Genomic DNA, 20,002 nt, shown 5'->3' on the forward strand with positions numbered 1-20,002 from the left:
CTTTACCTCACTGAACATCATGTCTCTTCTTAAGTTGTAGAGAGTATCTTACACAGGATTTTCTTTCTTCTTTCCCTTTGACTGAAGAAATGGAATTTTAGTGTTGAGGCAAAAACAGAAAATAAAATATGAAGAACAGGAAAAATACATTTAAAATTTTTCTTCACAGCTTATTTGATAAGATGTGTCTTCAGAAATATTTTTACTAATTGTGAGAAAATTGTAATTGATATGTCATTGTTTGAAGACATGAAGACACCAAGCTGTGTTCTCTTTCCACAGTGCATGCTCCCTCACATAAGGGTTTTCTGTCTTTCTGTAATTTCTCTAAACCTAGAATATGAAATCTGGAGGATACCAGTTAAAATCAGTATAGTACCCCGTAGGAGGTTAAAAAAGACTAGGTTTTATTCTGACAGTTTCCTGGCAACTGATAATCAGGGTCTGTATCAGGGAAGATGTTCAGGTTCCCTACAGGTGCTGAGGAACCTGTCTGTCTTAGGGAGGGAATCATTGGCATAACAGCTATACAACAGCAGCTGGTTTTGTGCAGGCAGGAATCTATCCTTATCCCAGCAGACCTCCTGGATTCTGGAGACACTGTAGTAATCTAAGTATTCCATAGGAAAAGTCCCTAAATTAATGATGATAGGAGTATATTTCCAGAAAAAATGTCTTTTATTCCCTGGAAAATTATCAGCCACTTAACACCAGTTTTAAGTTGTTTTCTTTGTAGAAAGTTACCAGGATTGTTCCAAGTAGAAGAGTTACAGACAAGATGGAGCCTTGTCTGTCATTGTCACCTGCAGTTACAACACATATTCTTAAACCTGTGCACCATCTCCCTCCCCAGTTAATTGTTTTTAATTTGATATTTCAAGAAATCTAACCTATCTTGTCATTTTACCCTGAATCATTAGATAAGAAATCTCAAACAAGTAAAAGTCTGTGTCATCTCTGCTTTGTTATCAGAGTCAGGAGAGCAGTGGCGCTGTCACCCAAAGTAGGATAGCTGAGCAGGTGTTTGCAGAGCGGCCACCCTATGGCGTTTAGCCACACATGAGGGTTATGGTTTCCACATCTCTGCTAACTCTTATTCGCCCATCTTTGTGATTGTAGCCATTCTGGTGATCTTTCCCATTGATAACTAAGAAAATGTCCTATAACTGCAGCCTGATCTTAGGTATTTTCTCTCAATTGAGGCTTCCCCCGCCCCCCTACACACACACACTCAAGTTTGTGTCAAGTTGATATAAAACTAGCCAGTACAACTATTGATCTTTTCAGTATATTTTCTTTTCTTTTCTTTTTTCTTTTCTTTTCTTTTTTTTTCTTTTCTTTTTTCTTTTCTTTTCTTTTTTTTTTTTTTTTTGGTTTGGTTTTGGTTTTTCAAGACAGGGTTTCTCTGTTGGTCCTGGCTGTCCTGGAACTCATTCTGTAGACCAGGCTGGCCTTGAACTCAGAAATCTACCTGCCTCTGCCTCCCAAGTGCTGGGATTACAGGCATGCGCCACCATGCCCGGCTTCTGTATATTTTCTGCTGCGATCTTTTCAGTATATTTTCGCTGCTGTGTTTACTAGAATTTAAGATCTGCCATGCTCATAAATTTAGTTTATTATATTGGGAAGAATTTGGTCAGATCATTAAGATATCTGGAAGGTAATAGAATTTCAGTTTATAATTGTAGTTCAAGGTCCAATTACAGGGCTGGAGAGATGGCTCAGTGGTTAAGAGTACTGACTGCTCTTCTGGGGGTCCTGAGTTCAAATCCCAGCAACCACATATTTGCTCACAACCATCCCTAACGAGATCTGACGCCCTCTTCTGGAGTCTCTGAAGACAGCAACATTGTACTCACATATAATTTTTTTTTTAAATCCAATTATAGCTGTCCTTCACTGTGTAGTGGAGAAGTTTCAGGACCCCTGTGGAACACTGAAAAATCTGACGAGATGGTGTGGTACTTGTTTCTTACCTAGCATATTCTTCATACACTGGGATCACCTGTAGACACTAGTAACACAGTACATACACAGTGCTGTGTATATAACTGCTAAGGGAGGAAGACAAGGAAGATGTCTTGAGGATTTAATACAGATGTGATTTCTTCCTGACTATTTTGGCCTACAGTTGGTCCTTTTCATGGAGGACTGATCACGACTAGCTCCATTTTTCTGTTACCTCTCCTGGGCCAGTTCTACCACACACCTCCATGTTGTAACATCTTTTAATTCTTCTCTTCTCTTCTTTGATCTTTGGGTGTCATAAGAGCTGGGTAATAACCAATTTCATTTAAAATAAAAATGTTAAAGCTATTTCTTTTTATAAACAAATACTTTTCCTACTTGGCATCATTTATGAGATATACTGAAATAATCCTAGGTACTGATGTGTCATGCTTGCTAGAGACCGTGGAGCAGTTTGAGACGAGTTATTCACGTAGAAGTAAGATTTTACGGCACCAATCTGATCCACATGTGTTATGGCACCCTCAGAAAGACCTGATTACTCTGAAGCCAAGGCAGGAGGAGGTGGCAGCCCTAATTTGAGGCTCACTCTGACCTCACAGTATATGCATATTTTGTACTCCCTGGGTCGGTGGGGGTTGGGGACATACTTCTAACTGGGCTGTTGTTTGTTCCTGCTTAGTCAGAGGGCAAACTACTGCCCCACAGTCCCTTTACATGGAGTAGTTAAGCTTGAAGTGATTGACACATTATCTGCTCCCCATCCATCCCCCATGGTCTCCAGTCAGAGACCCTGTTCCTTTTCACTCTTCATCGTTCACTTTAGCCTTCAGTGTAGAAAATCTGACTTTTAAAGAGGCTGATGGACTCTTCCCGTGTTCTTTGGATTTCCCTTCTCGGAAGTCATCTTCTGCCTCCATTCAGCTTTGCCTTAGGGTGAATGTTTTTTGATGCTGCTGGATTTGTCTGTAGCAAGTATAGCTTATGATTCAGAGATCTGAAGCAGCCACCTGCGCTCGGTACACCAGTGTTCGTGCTGGGGAGCCCTGGTAGCCCCGGAAGCGCGCATAGATGCAGGTCTACGCTGTGTTCCCAAAGATTGTATTTAATATTACATAGTGACATTGATGCGTCCATTACTCAATTATTTCTGTCCTTGTTTGTGTCTTTATGAGCCCTCCTGATAAATAATTTGTTATACCAACCCTGAGTATATTTGGATTTTAAATTTTAATTGATGATAATAAATAAAATGCCATTGTATTAAATTCAGAATTCATGAGTGTTCCAGAGACGTTAATTGACAAATGGGAACCTCAATGTTCAGAGCCCATGAGCTCATAGCTATCTGGGGCACCACTGAGCGACAGTATCACTAGTCACAGGTTGATGCAAATTGTCTGTGCAAGCTGAATAGGCCTGCACAGTGCAGGCAGCAGGGAACAATCGCTTTCTTCATAGCCAGACAGAAGTACTGCTTCATAAACAGAAGTGCTTGCTAGCACTCTGGAGTAATGAGTTGACAGACATATTGTAAAGAATGATTTTTTAAACCTTCTTAACTTCTCAGAGCAACTGCCTTCTATTATCATCACTGTAGTCTGTGTCAGAGTGTGTGGAATAGTGAGCTTGTTTTTACCTGCTTGTGCTTAACAGTAAAGTGTTAGAAACATTGTTTCTAGCAGACCACTTTCTAATTACACATGTCACTGAACTGTTGCAGAAATCCTGACTATAATCTGACATACCCTGGTCTGTTACTGATTTGCCCTTCCTGTGGGGGGCAAACGCCTTTAATCTAGTGCTCAGGAGATAGAGGCAGGTGGTCTCTTGAGTTCTAGGACAGCTAGAGCTACACAGAGAAACCCTGTCTCAAAACAAACAAACAAACAAACAAAAAACGCCTTCTTTTTTTTTTTTCTTTAGACAGTGATTGTATGGATTATTTTCAAATGTATAACTTCCCCTGTTTTGATCTAATATATTAGTCATGAAATAATATAGTCAAAGGCACCTCATCTCCGAAATCCATGGTATATATGATAATTGTATTTGGTGTTTTGGTTTTTTGGATTTGGTTTTTTATCGAGACAGGGTTTCTTTGTGTAGCCCTGGCTGTCCTGGAACTCACTCTGTAGACCAGGCTGGCCTCGAACTCAGAAATCCACCTGCCTCTGCCTCCCAGTGTGCTGGGATTACAGGCGTACGCCACCACCGCCTGGCCAGAAATAAGTTTTTAAGACTGATTTTTCAAAACTCATGTGCTAAAAAGCTAAACTTATACTTTCTAGATAACATCCCTGTTCTGATCCTCGTTTCTGTGCAATTCTCCTGGCGTCCTTCCTCTTACATCTGTCTCAGCCCCAAAGCTTGGAGCTATCACTTATACCCCACCCTATTTTCTCTTCTGTTCCCTGTTCTCTCTCAGATTCGGTCCGCTGCTGGTCTCTCAGACCAGTCTATTCTATATATTTCTACAGGTTTAAAAATTCACCAGTGTGTTCGGGAAATTTGTTTGGAAATTGGCTTAGTTGCATTACTATTTCTGTGATAAAGCACCATGACCAAAAACAAGTGGAAGAGAAAGGGTTTATTTGGCTTATGCTTCCACTGGAGGGGATGCAGGGGCCATGGATAGGTGCAGCTTACTGCCTTGCTCCTCGTGGCTCCCTCAGTCTGTTTTCTTGTGGAACCCAGGCCCACCAGCCTAGGGTGGCCCCACCCATAATGGGCTGGGTCCTCCTCCATGAATTAGTAATTAATAAAATGCCTTGCAGATCTGGAGAGAGAGCTCAGTGGTTAAGGTCTTCCTTAGTGGTTAAGGTTCTTCCAGAGGTCCTGAGTTCAATTCCCAGCACCCACATGGTGGCTCACAACCACCTGTAATGGGATCTGATGCCCTCTTTTGGGGTGTCTGAAGACAAGAAAACTCATATACATCAAATAAGTAAATATTAAAAGAGAAAGGAAATGCTTTGCCTACAGCCTGACCATTAGAGACATTAAAGCTCTCCTCCTCCTCCAGCTTGTATCATGTTGACATAAAACTAACCAACATACCATCTTTAGAACTTTTTTTTTTTTTTTTTTGGTTTTTCGAGACAGGGTTTCTCTGTATAGCCCTGGCTGTCCTGGAACTCGCTCTATAGGCCAGGGTGGCCTCTAACTCAGAAATGCCCCTGCCTCTGCCTCCCAAGTGCTGGGATTAAAGGTGTGCGCCACCACTACCCAGCTATCAACATACAATCTTAATAAATGGATTTCTTGCACCAAGTATGATGATCACATATAATTTCGCATAGTTACAGAAAGATTTGCTTCTTTATGGTTTCTTGACTAAGTCTAGCTATGAGATGACCCCTCAGTTGATTGGAAAGCAAACGTAGACAAATCATTTCTTGTTCTAGTAACTGGTGTTATCTGTGTAGGATCGATCATCTTATTAACTTACTGTCTAGATTGAAGTATTTTAGGTATTTAAGGCAGATGCTGCTCAGAGTCTGTATGCACAGTGTGTATAAGTGCTGGGGATTTAAGCTAAGGGCCCACTTAACAGGAAGTGCTCTCCCACTTGCCGTGTCCACACTGCAGGATGTTCCTTTTAGAAGTAGTAGGACTGTCTGAAATAATGATAAAAGTTACTGTTTATTGAACACACAAGCCAGTACGTAGTAGTTGAAGGTCATTATCCAGCATTATACGCTGCACATAATTGTATATGCTACACTTGTGTGTTACTGACAGCATGGTGGCTTGTTTATGGCGGTGTCACCAAGTCATAAGGACTTTGTTACACTTCTGCATATGCTCTGACTTTCTGGTGGCAGTACCTTGCTGCATGAGTGATGGGACCTTCAGCTCCATTGTAATCAGTGGGATTGCCATCACACATGATTGTCTTTGGACTAATTGTTGCATCATGGGTGACTGTTTCAAACAGGTGACTTATCTTTCTTGTGCACTGATAGGAAACTATGAGGAAACAGTTCAGACTTAATGCTATAGCCACTGCTAAGAAAGAAGGTATTTTTTTTGTTTTTAACATGTGCCTTCACCAATGAAAAGGAGAACCGGTGGTTCCCAGATCACTGTTGAAGTCCTTGCCACCACTAATAATATAGGATTGGTGTGAAGTAAGGGGGGGGGCATATAATTTAGAAATAAAATAATGATTTTTTATCTATAATAAAATGATAAACATAGGACACATATTAAATAATGATTATATGAAACTTGCCTTGGCATCCTCTAATAACAGGCCTAGGTTGTTTTAAGTACAGCGATTTTTAGCTCAATAGAAAGGGTTCATTCTATAGCCAGTGCAGCTTCCTGATCTTACTTCTTCAGTCTCCTGGGAGACAGTAGCTGCCGTGATCTGCTTATGTGAATATGTCTTAAAGGTGCAATGTGGTATTATAAGCCAATTGCTTATGTAAAAAAGCAAAAATAGTTTTCAGATTAATGCCATAGGCAACAAATTTGAAAATCATTACATTTACATTTTAATGGCTTATTTGTACCCCCACTGCCTCCTGAAGTGTGTATCCTTGGCAGTATCAGTCTTCAGTGCCCTAAGGACCTCCCTCCTGGGAGATTTTGGTCTATGAAAGATTCTGAGAGGCAGTACTGAAATTAATTTTTAAATTGCAGTAAAAAATACATAAGAGCTGGGCAGTGGTGGTGCACGCCTTTAATCCCAGCACTTGGGAGGCAGAGGCAGGAGGATTTCTGAGTTCCAGGACAGTCAGGGCTATACAGAGAAACCCTGTCTCGAAAAACAACAACAACAAATACATAAGAGAATTTAACAAATTTAACCATTTATTGGTATTAAATATATCATTAATGAAGCCGGGCGGTGGTGGCGCACGCCTATAATCCCAGCACTCTGGGAGGCAGAGGCAGGCAGATTTCTGAGTTCCAGGCCAGCCTGGTCTACAGAGTGAGTTCCAGGACAGCCAGGGCTATACAGAGAAACCCTGTCTCGAAAAAACCAAATCCAAATATATATATATCATTAATGATTTTTTTTTTAAGGAAAAAACAGTTCCATGGTTCAGAGAAAAGCAGGAATAGTTTTTAGTTTGTATGTTGCAGATTAAAGAATATTTTGTGTCAGAACTTGTTTTCTGTCCTGAGAGAGAGAAAAGAAAAGCAAGTCCTTCTGCTGGAACTGAAGAGACTAGGGTAAGGTATTTAGAAAGCCCTGGGCAGTGGGGAAGAGGGCCTTTGCCTTAGTTGAGAAGGAGCAAGCCCCGGTCTAGGAGGGAAACCTGATATCTGTATTGTGTTTTGCTGTTAGTGGCTGGCCTCTCAGGACTGCAGTGGTTTGTCTCTTCCTGTCTGAGCTTGAGAAATGCTGAGACTCCTTTCAGATCTGAAAGTCCATGCTAAATAATTGGGGAGGGGGTCGTGAAGGGTCTGGGATCTGATGTAGTACTGAGAACTTGGCAATGATGTAAGTGAGAAGGGATGTTCACAAAAGGGCAAACTCCTTAAAGGGGATAGATAGTGCAGAAGATGCCAGTAGAGGAACAAGGCCAAGACAAATTCAAGTGTGACACCCGGAAGCTCTAACAGGTGTCATTCCTGGATTTACTGTACCGAGGTGACTGGAGCTGGATCATGTGAAGGTGCTGGAATGCAGCCTGCTGGAACCACTGGGGAATGCATAAGGAAAACCTGTGCTGGCCTACGCCTTTGATTTCCTTTCCTGAGATTTCAGGCTGACTTATGCCAAAAAAATTGGATTGCTGTGTTTCTAAGAGGAGGTGGGCAGCAGAAAGAGCAGTCACCTTTCTGAAGTGCATGAGGATGTCCAACTGGAGAAAGCCACTCTCTTCCCCAGGGGCCTCTACTACTGTGCTGTTGCCTGCTCCCTTCTGCAGTTACTTAGGACCTGTGTGCTGCTTGTCAGGGACAATTGTCCTGGATGAACAGCCCTTCTAGTGACACTGGGATGTAAGAATCCTCTTTACAACACAGACATCCCTAGATGGAAAGCCAGTGTCCCTCCCAGGCAGGTACGTTAGTGTCGGTCACATTTGTTACTCAGTTGGCAGGATGTAAAAGCTCTGCATAGTAAGCCCACCTGAAGCAGCTAGTTAGTGTCCTGTATGCAGATTTTAAATGGGTAGCCTATAGTCAGGCCTAATAAAATGCAGAAGCAAAACTTGATCTTAGAGACATGTTTTATAAGTTTATAATATTTGAAACTTTAAATTTTACATTTTTATAGTAATTTGCAAGAATTTCCAAGCATAGCAGATAGGAAAAGATAGTCAGTAAAATACTTGTCAGAGGACCCATAAGTGGAAAAGTTGGACTGTTGGCACACACCTGCACCAGGCAATGAGACCCTACCTAAAGAAGGAGGCACCCCCGTCCCAATATGCAGTATCGATTTTCTCATAGAATTTTAAATGGTAAATAGAATTCTATTTTGGTAAATAGAATTTACCAAAGTTCCCCAAACTTATTTCAAAATAAAAATGCTTAAAATACTTAAATGGAGAGTGTTCTGTGATAATGTTTAGTGACTTGTAGGCCGATTATGGTATTACATCAGTAATTTTATGTTAACTAATTAGCACTTACTATATGATGCATTAGAAACTAGATTTTGGTCGGGCGGTGGTGGCGCGCGCCTGCAATCCCAGCACTTTGGAGGCAGAGGCAGGCAGATTTCTGAGTTCAAGGTCAGCCTGGTCTACAGAGTGAGTTCCAGCACAGCCAGGGCTACACAGAGAAACCCTGTCTCAAAAAAAAAAAAAAAAAAAGAAAGAAAGAAACTATATTTTGTACTGGTCTATTGATTCTAAACTGTAGTTATAAAAACCCTGTTTTCGTTGTTCTGGTGATAGAAAAATAAATCTATATGTGAAAGCAAATAAGCTAGCCATTGTTACCATCTTCATCTTCACAGCTTCATAGCTTCTTATTTGTGTTGTGAGTGGGATTTTTTAAATCAATAATTAGTTGAACAATTCAGAAAATATAAAATACTGTTTGGAATGTGGTTCTGGAAATACACGTTTCAAGTAAATGGGGAAACGTAAAACCTTCTAGAGTAGCGGTTCTCAACCTTCCTCATGCTGTGGTAACCACCAACCATGAAATTATTTCATTACTACTTCACAGCTGTAATTTTGCTGCTGTTATGGATTGTAATGTAAGTATCTGATATGTAAGATATCTGATATATGATTCCCCAAAGGGGTTATGACCTACACGTTGAGATCTAGAGAGATTTGTTAGAGGCCTTTCTGATCTTTCATCTCCACTTAGGAGTACACAGGTGTTTCTGGAGTGACTAAATAAGTTTCCCACATACAGGGTTGGATATGCAATATATGATTAGAATCTGTATCTCATACAGTGCTGACAGAATGTAGAGATCTCCACTCAGCGGGTGTCGGCCTGCTTAGCCATCACTCAGGTCCTTGGTCCCCTGAAAGTGGGTGAGCTCATAGACAGGAGCTCAGGTGTAATTTGTGTGGATTAAATGTTTTCATAGATGCTGTTAGTAAATACGCTTCATACGTATTTTTACTGCTCCTTTTCAGTGGGGAATGTAAACACTTTTTTTTGACTTTTCTAGTTCTTCCTTGAGATTCTTTTCCAGTTCTCTTCCACAGTGTAGTTTTGCTATTTTATCTGCAGTGATTAAGCCTGGAGGCTGGGTTATGCCTCCCTGTCAAGCATACAGGAGCAGTTTGGTCATAGCCAGTGGAGTCAGGCAGAGCTGGGCACTGAGATTTAGGTCCATGCATGGGGTGGGGAACTGGCTTTGAAGCAAAGTGGGACCTTGGTGGTTTCAAGGAACTGAGTGAAGATGCCTGTGCTTTAACAGACAAAATTATAAAAGTAAAAGGGAACCGAGCATTGCTTGTGGGGTGGGGTCTCTCCCCACTTTGGCAGTAGGCAAGGTAGAGTGCTGAAGCAATGTGAGATTCTGGCTGTCTCAGTAAGGTGCACACTGTGGGCGTTAACTCTCCATTCTCTGTACCGTGCTCTGTGGCTTTTATTAAAACGCATTCAGCAGATATTTATTGAGCATGTCTAATTTTATATCCTAGACAGCTCTCCTTCCCACAATCACTTGTTTACATGTTTCATGTCTCTAAGACATCAGGGACTGGAGGGATGGCCCAGTATTTAAGCACTTGTACCATTTGTGAAGAGGACCTCAGTTGGGTCACTGCCTAGCACACACATCATATGAGTCACAACTGCCTATAACTTCAGCTCTGGGGTACCTGATGTCGCTGGACTCCATGGGCTCCAGGACTGGTATGTACATACTACAGAGACACTCAAGAGCATCTAGTTCAAAGTAGAATAAAATAACAAGTTTTTAAATAATTATAAAATTCTATGACTTTCATACTAAGTTTTTCATAATGCAGACATAATAGTGTGTTTCAGATATTTAAGTAAATGGATTAATAAATGAATTTGTTAAATTCCCGGTTCTCATATTTTAGTACTATAAAAGTATTTGGATAGTTTCTATTTTAAATCAATCTTATATTCTCAGTTTCTTTTATAGTCCTATTAACAAAATTCAAAACCTGCCATTTATTAACCTTCCATTCTAGAAAGAGGAAAGCCACATACCCATTTTCAGTTTCCTATATTGTCCTAATACAAAGTACTGGTGCAGGCTTGCATCTTTTTTTCTAAATTAAGTAGTTATTTTAATATATCTTTTTTAAAATATTGTCATCTTCAAATGGAAATAAGAAAAATACTTAAAATGCTATATTAAATCCCATATATGTTTTTAAGAAGCTGGTCACTTGTTATTATTGTTTGGTGAAGGTTTTTTTGAGACACTGTGTTTCCCCTGTCACCCAGACGGGCCTCCATGTTCCTGCCTCATGCTCCCAAAGGTAGGGAGAACTAACTATAGGCCCCACCGTCATGCCTAGCTGAAGAAGAATCTTTAAGAATCTTTTTATTTTGAAATAGTTTAAAATTCATAGGCACATGTAAGAAATTACAGAAATCTCAGGTTTCCCTAATCTTACATAATAGCAGTATCACAACTGGAATTAGATGGTGGGAAGATCATACTGCCAGACCTACTTATGTCACGGGGTCGCACATAGATGTATAGTTAGGTCTATGACCTTGGGCCAGTGGTCATAGTCATCTTGCCTTGCCTTGCCTCAGCATGCAGTTCATCTGCCCCCTCCTGGGAATTCTGCTCCATTTGTACCAGGTCATCTTGTCCTGATCCACCATGTTCCTCTTCCACGAGGACACAAAGGCTATCATGTTTGAGCTTTAGAAAAGAGTCTTTACCTCATTGCTGTGTGGAAGACCCTGTCACCTCACACGTGGGTTAATGTTTCTGAGCAGATTCTTACTACATTATAGGAACGGGTAACTACTTACTTAGCCCATGTGGCTGAGTGCTTGTCTGAGTGATTGGAATTCAATATTTTCCTCCATTACCATCAACAACCCTATACTATTTGGCTGCATATGAGGAGGCTCTATATTCATTTGAAAGCTGGGCCAGATGTGTGCATGGTAGCTGTAGAAGTGGCTTTACTTTACAGACTGTCTGCTCGGTGACAGCATGTAGTAACCATGGCATGTTGGGAGCTCTGATGACTACCCACTTGTTCCTAGCACTACTCAGAAGTCATCATTTCCTGCTGTGCTACCTGCTGCACAGGTCAGTGTGGTATCAATAATCCTGGGGCATAGCTTCACACCTTGCTTATGACTTATCCAGTTTGCATCTCCATTAGAATTCTTAAAACCAGACCTCAGATATTGGCCAGCCAACTGGCTAGATAGATAGATCTACCATGTACCAGGCACAACAGGGGCTTCAGGCAGCGAGTTACTTTATCAACTCAATGCATACATTTGCTGCTAGCATTATTGTCACTAACTTCGTCGAAGCAGCCTCCATCAGTCCTAACTACTCTTAACTGGAAGAGCGATAAACTCCTGGCCTTAGAGTTGGCATGTGCTCTCCTCCATCCAGAGGATTTAAAAGATTGAAAACCATCCTTGTTGTCTGGAGCCACCTTCAGACTCCTCCAGTTTTAAGTGTTTTCTGGAGCGAGGCAGAATAGATACTAAGGATGTAATGATGCATAGACAGGTAGGGGTTAGGAGGGCAGTGTCAAACAGAAAATGTGTGTCCACCCATAAACATTAAAGGTAAGCCTTTTAAGATGGCACTAAACACACATAAAGGACAGATGTTTCTAGTGTTCTGAACAGATACTAGACAACTAATTGTTTTAACTGAAAAAAGTACATTACGAATTTATTGGTTAACCGTGGTGCAAGTTTTAAAAACTTAAAAACAAGTGCTGAGAACTTAGAGTAGGAACCTAGTTACATTTGTAGAGTAGGGTATGCATGTGTATATTGTAAGAGGAAATAAAAGAAATAGGTTTTTTCACCTAGAAGGTTTAATTTACACTCAGTGAAGAATCTTCAGAGGATACTAGAAATATCTTGTAACTTGGTGTTAAAATGTTACATTTCTATATCCATATGCATAGCTCTTTCTTCAAAAAAATTTAAAGAACTGTTTGAGTTCCCAGCAACATTAAGAGGAAGGCACAGATTTCCAATGTATTTCCCCTCTAACATTTTAACACCCCTACCAGAGTGTGTGTCTGTGGCTGGTGACAGCTTTTTACTTTTCCAGTTCTGAAGAGGAATGTCTTCTTAAGAACCTCTTTGCAGTGTTGCAGGGAGGGGTGCTGGGACTGAACTAGCAGTTTACGGATACCTCGTAGGCTGCTGCCTGTGCTTGCTCCAGGAGACAATTCTGCATAGCGCTGCTTGGGCAGAGCCTCATTCAGATGGTAGAGGCCAGAGTAGTTCCTATTTTGAGGCAGTACTTAGTTTTGGCTTGTTGAGAATCCACAACCTAACATGCAATGAGAAAGGTTTAGGGTTGGGAAGAGGATATTCAGCATGAATTTCTTCACAGTAGTGCAACTCCTTCCGCTTTCTATAGTAAGCTTCTTTTCTTTTAATGTAATCTCACTTTTTAAAGCAGCACTAAATTCTTATTAGATTTATTAAAAGCTTTTCATACTCTTAGAATACAATATAGAGTATTCCTTTTTCTCCTCTGTTGAGTTATCTGTAGAGTTAGAGTACAAGTTCTAATTGAATCAGAGCCCAAGTCTGTTGTCTGTTAAGAATCCAGATGAGTGTGGATTGTAGGTGAACATACATTCTCAAGGGTAGATATTTTACAGTTTTCAGCATATTTTCAACGCGGATATGGAAACAGGTGTTACCATTGCTAGTTATAAAGAGAAAGCATTTTAGTATATTACAGTAGTACAGATGTGCTTATTATAGACTCTGGTGTCTAAAGGTTTTCTGGTTGCTTTAATTTCTAGAAACGTGCAAAGAAGGTAACCTGGGTCTTGTCACAGTTCACCTCGATTCAGTGACATTCTTTGGTCCTATGTAAAAACCTAGACCAGATTGTCCAATGCTCAGCTTGGTACTGAACCCAAGTTTTTAGTAAGGTCTTTAAAAGAAAGTGTGTGTGAGTAGGTGGGGGGGTGGGGGGGAGGCTGGAAGAGAATGGATGGATGGGTGGATGGGTGGATGGATGGATGGATGGATGGATGGATGGATGGATGAATGAGTATATATGAATTCACGAGTGCCTTGGAGTCCAGAAAAACCCATCCAAACCCCTGGAAGTAGAGTTACAGGCCATTTTGAGTCACCCAGCATGGGTACTAGGATTTAAACTGGGTCCTCTGCAAGAACTGTTGTTTTATGTTCTTAACTGCTGAGTCATCTCTCCAGCCCCACTAAAGTCTTTAAAATAGAGACCTGAAGATACAGAAAAAAACATACCTTTGTCTTATAGGGAAATGAGTAGATATCGTGAATTCAATAATAGCAATAAAAAAGTTAATTGTGGAACATGAATTTTTAAGGTGAACTTTTTAGAATATATGTTTAGTTGGAATATATATTGACTTGCAAAATCCAGGAGATGCTGGAAAAAAAAAAGTTGGATTCTTCTTGCTTGCTTTGCTGTTTAGCAATAGGCCCTACAGGGCTGACATTCTTACTGAGTTTTGAATTAAAGCATATTCTATAATAGTAACCATAATCTACGGTTTAGTTGCTGACATTGTTATACACTCAAAAGCATGGTGACTGGTTGTCTCTCCATGTGTTGGGGGGGGGAGGGGTGTGCATGTGTGTTGGTGTACATGAACCTGTGTGCTTACCAAGGCCAGAGGTCAGTGTCAAGGGTCTTCCTCTGTCCTTATTATTTGAGACAGTCTCTCACTGAGCTCTGACTCCCAGGCCAGCAGCCCAGGATCTGAACCTGGATCCTTAGCTTTGGCAGAAGCACTTTTACCAACCAGCCATCTCCCGGGGCCCCATGATTTTGATGTTCTCCCAACCCTCTGTAGCACACACTCATTGTAAATAGCAGGAAATATTATATATCAATTCCCATTATTAAAAAAATTACTTTGAAGGAATTTAGTTGAGTACTAAGACATGAAAGTAGAGGGGGTAGGAATATTGGAGGACCGGCTAGAGTTTCAAAAAAAGGCGGGGGGTGGGGGGACATTATGGCAAGAGGCTGAATAAGAAAACAGTATAATGGCACACGTATGAAAGTGAAACTCTTACTCTGCCTGGTGACTTAGATAACAATTAAAATTTTAACTAAAAACACCAAATGGCACTGGCAACAACTCAGAGTCTCGCATAAGTTGCTTCTGTACAGTCACACTGTTTTCAAGCTAAGATTTATTCAGTGTCCATATCTACTTGCAGATTAATTTGCGCCTCATCTTGGTGAGTGGAAAGACAAAAGAGTTCCTCTTCTCCCCAAACGACTCTGCCTCTGACATCGCAAAGCACGTGTATGACAACTGGCCCATGGGTGAGTGCTGGCTGCTTGACTCTTGGTCCCTGACTTGTTTCACACATTTTGAGAAAGTACAGAGGGCATGAGACCCATGCTTGATGGGGGATGGGGGAACGGGGTAGGGTGGGAGGGAGTGGAGGGGTGGACATGAGACTCGGGCTTGCTGGGTCACTGCCCTAGATTTTGCCTTTTCACTACAAAGCAGCAAAGGAGCCATGTTTGCCTTAGTGTAGGTAGAGTACTCAGTACACATCCACTCCTGTGTCAGTGAACCGTTTGTATCAAAACCCAGAAGGAAGGAGCCAGTCTTCATGGAGGCAGCAGGCCCCAGGGGCTCTTCTGTGCACAGCCAATTGGAAATGAAGCTTGAGACAGACTTGACCGGCAGTTAGTTCTTACTGCATGCATTCTGTGAAGAAGGGCCAGAAAGAGCGAAGCCTCCATGAGTTGTGGTTTTTGGTGCTCTCTCTGGGGGAGTGTGTGCGGTAGCTCCCCCCCTTCTCTGATGCCTCCCTGTCCAGTGAGATTCTGGAGTGAGTCCTGAACTTTTCCTTTGAACTTACGGAGTCTGCCCATAACAATTCCCTTGGCGTGTGCCACTGGGTAACACTGCTGTAGCCCATCTCATTTAACTTGTTCAATGCAGATGTTTGAACCCAGGGCCTGTGCCTGCTAGGAGAGCACTCCATCACTAAGCTGTCGCCCTCGCTCCAATTTTGGGTTGTTTTTGGTTTTTGGTTTTTAACAAAGTCTTGCTAAATTACTTGGGCTGCTCTCAAATCAGGCAAATCAAACAAGCACATGCCACAATGCCAAGTTTTTGTTTAGCAAAAGCAATATGAACTTTTAAAGTTATTTTAGCTTATTAAAACAACCCAAATAATGATGAATGGTGAGGCGCCAGTGTTAAGTGCTCCAGGCGGAGAGGCTTCCCACCTGCTCTGCAAGTCGATCATATCAGCTGGGTGGTACTCGCTTTGAGAAAGGGCTTTTAAGTTCTCCTTTCCTGAGTTTGCCCGATCTGCTCAGCATATACTAAAGCACATAAAAGGGCTCCTTTTATACAAACTACTTAAACTAAAATTTTAGGTCTAAACCATACTATATAATGCACTAAAAGTTAGTAAGTGGAAGTATTTGTTGGATCTTGTAAGAAAAAAATAGAAACTTCTGGATCAGTAGAAGAAGTCTTTGGATGCCCTGCACCTGAGGAAGGAGCAGGCTGGCAGGTGGACACCTTGGCTGGCTGGTCAGTGACACGGGAGGCCTCCTAAGCAGAGTTCTGAACGTGTTTCTCTGGGGCTTAGAGAGGGGAAGGGCAGATCATGAGGCCGTAAAAAATAATGAGAATGTATGGCTTCACTGTGCTTTTAGTCCTAACCCCTTCTCTATATGGAGTAAAGTTACTGTCTCTTGTGTTTATAGCAAAGGAAGGTTTGGCAGACATGGTCTATAAGTTGTATAAATGACGGCTTTAAGGGCTGTGCATGCCGAGCACTTTTTGCTGAGGCAGAGTGGCTCTCCTGATCTTTATCTAGAAGAGAGTACAGTCAGAATTCCTGGGAGGGACAGGCACCCTCCCAGTTCCTGAGACCGCATCTAGCGGGTGCATGCACAGACATTGCTTTCAACACTCACAAGAGAACTAACCAAGGACAGGCTTTCCTCTCTTCTTTTCCATCACTCAGCCTTCTGGGCTGCTTTGTCCGTTCTCTCCTACGGAGAGCGGAACCCACTAGAATGGTAAGCAGCGAGTCTCAAATCACACTAAGCCCAGAGCTTCAGTTGTTGCAGCAGGGAGCCGAAGGGAACCGCCAGTGGAAGCGCACTCTGTCTGAACAGCAGTCTCTGAAGCCTGTTTTCAGACGGCTGTTCTGCAGGAGCTGCTGTACCGCCCATACTACAGCTGGTGGCCGCTTGCCTCAGCTTCCGAGAAGTGTTTGTCTGTTGGCCTCAGAAAGACAGCGTGACATGTAGCCCAGGCACCTAAGGAAGTCTTTGAGGAACTTGTTGCTGCCCTTGAGCACACATTTGAACAGTGCAAGCACTGGAACGTTATAATGTTCCATTAATTACTGGTAATGGAAATTGATTTTCAAATGATAGACCCCTTTACCAAGACAGACTTCTGGCTCAGTGTTCCCTTAACTTTGGCCTGCAGCTTGGCATGCTTTGGTGTCTTGAATCTTTTGCAGCTCTTTGCTGCTACTTGAGGAAGGTAGAAGGAGTGAGGGCTGCAGTGCTTGGGGACGCTGGGCCACGCCCTTCCCGGTGGCCTCTGCAGAGTGTGCAGCACCTGCAGCTGTGTGGGCCTGGGCCTAACCAGTTCTCCTTTCTTTCAGATTGGGAAGAAGAGCAGGTCAGCAGCCCAAACATTCTGCGACTCATTTATCAAGGCAGATTTCTACACGGAAACGTCACCCTAGGAGGTAAACAACATCCCCCTTGCCAGCTTTATTCCTCTGTTTACTTTAAATGACAGTGCCTTTGTAGTTTCTAAAAAAAAGATGACTTGAGACCCAGAGGTCCCCATCTGTGTGTGCCTTCTCCCTGGAGATAAGCTCCGCCTGCCAGGGTTACCGACCGGATTTCCCTGTGCTGCGGGAGGTTTGGTCTAGATGTGCTACTCCTGGTTAATCCATCACACAGACCAGGGCTCATGACAGCAGGTTTTCATTTGTAAAAAGAGGGCCTTTTCGTGGGCTCTGTAAATGCTCATTGTGTGGGGACCAAGTAAATAGCTGCTGTGGACACGCCATCTTGCTCCAGTCTGGTCACCAGCAGTGAGACCTGCAGTCTGTTCTTCTCCAGGTAGATTGATCGGTTACTGAGTACTCACTGAGCAGTTCATGTGTCAGCACAAATAAACACTGGAGGAGACAGATGGGTTGAATGTGAGCAGATCTCCCTTCAGGTTGCTCTGGGTTTGCATGGGACAACAGAGTCGACTGTGGAAAGACAGGTGTGAGTTAGCGCTTGTGACCTCAGTGACCAGCAGTGTGGCCTAGTGGGCTGCTTCAGAGCCTGGGCTCACGTGGAGCTGGTTTGTTTCAGTGTTACGTTTGCTCTAAAAATCGCTGTCATTTTTTAGAAATAAAAGAAATAATTGCCACTTTAAGGTAGAAATTGTTTGCTTCCTGCTCTTTTTGTAGTTTTGCCTAATTAGACCAACCCTCAGTCACTATGAGGAGAGTTGACTGGGAGCCCATGACTGCTTTGTGCATACATTAATCATGGGGCCACTTTTTTTTTTTGTTATGGTTCAAACAAAATCTTGAATTAAAATTAATAAAGCCAGGCGGTGGTGGCGCACATCTTTAATCCCAGCACTTGGGAGGCAGAGGCAGGCGGATTTCTGAGTTCAGGGCCAGCCTGGTCTACAGTGAGTTCCAGTCAGGGCTACACAGAGAAACCCTGTGGAGGGGGGCGGGGGGAGAAACCTAAGCTAATGTTGGTTGGATTTCCTCTCTTTGACTATGAGTATGAGAGTATGAGTCTCCATCTCCCTCTGAACACTGAGCAGTTAGTTCTATTGAGCAGTTCCCACCAGCCCCAGTGTTTCCATGTCAGGTTAAAGTCACAGGACTTTGGTTAAGATCAAGATGCTTCATTCTCATTATATTACAGATTTTTTAAAAATTTGTTTTAGAATAATCAATAAAATGACACATCTCAAGACAATTGTGTAGCTATCTTTCTTTTTTGGAAGCAAATTCAAGGACCTCCACCTCTCCTGAGTCAGGCAGGTGGTGTGGGGGACAGTGGCCCTTGGTTGGCCTGGTTCTTGGTTAGGCCAGTGCTGCTGGGTGCTTGGTTAGGCTACCTGCTAGCATCCCGCTATCCGCCTCCTAGGCTGCAGCTTTCCTTTCTGGTGAGGAGTGTTACAGGGGCAGCACACAGCAGCGGCAACAGCTGTCTCCAGTATATGCATGGCTGCAGTAGGAAAGCTAGGGACTTGCTCAGTAGCCTGTCAAATAGGACCTGCCGCTGCAAATAAAGGCAGACAGTGGTGTTGGTTTTTTTTAGTAGAATAAAAGTATTTGTCAGTATTTTAAAATGTTTATTCTGTTACTACGAGGGACAAGGCCCAGGTCTAGAGAACAGAGGGCAGCTTTGCAGTCAGTTTCTCTCCAGCTTTCCCTGGGGTTCAGGATCAAACTCAGGCATCGGGCTTCTTTCCTAGGTAACCTTTGACTGCTAAGCTATCTCACCAGCTCAGTAAAGAATGGCCCATTGTTCCAGCACTTGGGAGGCAGAGGCAGGCGGATTTCTGAGTTCGAGGACAGCCAGGGCTACACAGAGAAACCCTGTCTCTATTTAAAAAACAACAACAACAACAAAAGGCCCATCTTGGGAACTAATGGTATCCTTGTCGAAAGCAGTGTTCAAGCAGTGGGGGAGGGAAAGTAGTGGAGTGCAGACTGTGGAGGTGGCCTGGGTCTGTTCACCCTTTGCTCCTCGCCCCACCCATCTTAAGACTTGGTCTCACCGTGTGTTGTACCACCTGGCCTAACACCATTGAACTCCAACAATCCTCCTGCCTCAGCCTCTTAAGTAGTCAGGACTACAGGCCCATTCACTCTACCTGCGTTTTTCGAAATTCTGTGGTTTGGTCAGTTTCAGGTTTAAAATGTGGGTCATCAGGGCTCTTTGAACGTTCCTGGGTTCCCCTTTTTGACATGTAACCTTGTTAATTTCATGGAATTTCATTCTGCTAAAGGACAGAGGCCCAGGGAGCGCTCCAAGTGTTTCAGAGAGAGCCCGCACCGCCTGGGGCACACAGCCTCCCTCAGATAGAAAGAAGTGCACCCCAGGCCTGCGGCGTGCCGTGCAAACACTTCTGCTCTGAGGTTGCTACCAGGCCAGCTCTCAATTGACACTCATCTAAAATGCAGGGTTCTGCACAGCCCATCTCCCACCAGGGTGACTTCTGAGCTCAACCCAGGTGGAAAAGTTGAAATCCAATCTTCTGGATGTTGCCCAATGTGTAGAAAAGTCTTCTGTGAAGGAAGGGATCCAGTCTCGGGCTTCTCCACCTTCTGCTGCGAGCCACCAGGCCTGCTGTTTGTTACTGAGTTGGGTACAGCTGAGATGTGCCAGCCTCACCTACTAGGTGGCAGCGTCTGGTGC

The 20,002-nt window shown here is 42.8% G+C and overlaps 1 protein-coding gene across 2 annotated transcripts in view; it reads left to right on the forward strand.

The window, feature by feature from the left end:
* Ubl3 (ubiquitin like 3) overlaps positions 1–20,002 on the forward strand; it is a 43,506-nt gene that overhangs the window by 22,617 nt on the left and 887 nt on the right. For both annotated transcript variants that reach the window (XM_052169107.1, XM_052169108.1), the window contains 2 exons: positions 14,779–14,887; positions 17,215–17,301. In XM_052169107.1, the coding sequence (XP_052025067.1) occupies positions 14,779–14,887; positions 17,215–17,301 (196 nt within the window). The remainder of the gene's footprint in view (positions 1–14,778; positions 14,888–17,214; positions 17,302–20,002) is intronic.

The sequence above is a fragment of the Apodemus sylvaticus genome, chromosome 22, assembly GCF_947179515.1.
Source record: "Apodemus sylvaticus chromosome 22, mApoSyl1.1, whole genome shotgun sequence".
In the NCBI taxonomy this organism is placed as follows: domain Eukaryota; kingdom Metazoa; phylum Chordata; class Mammalia; order Rodentia; family Muridae; genus Apodemus; species Apodemus sylvaticus.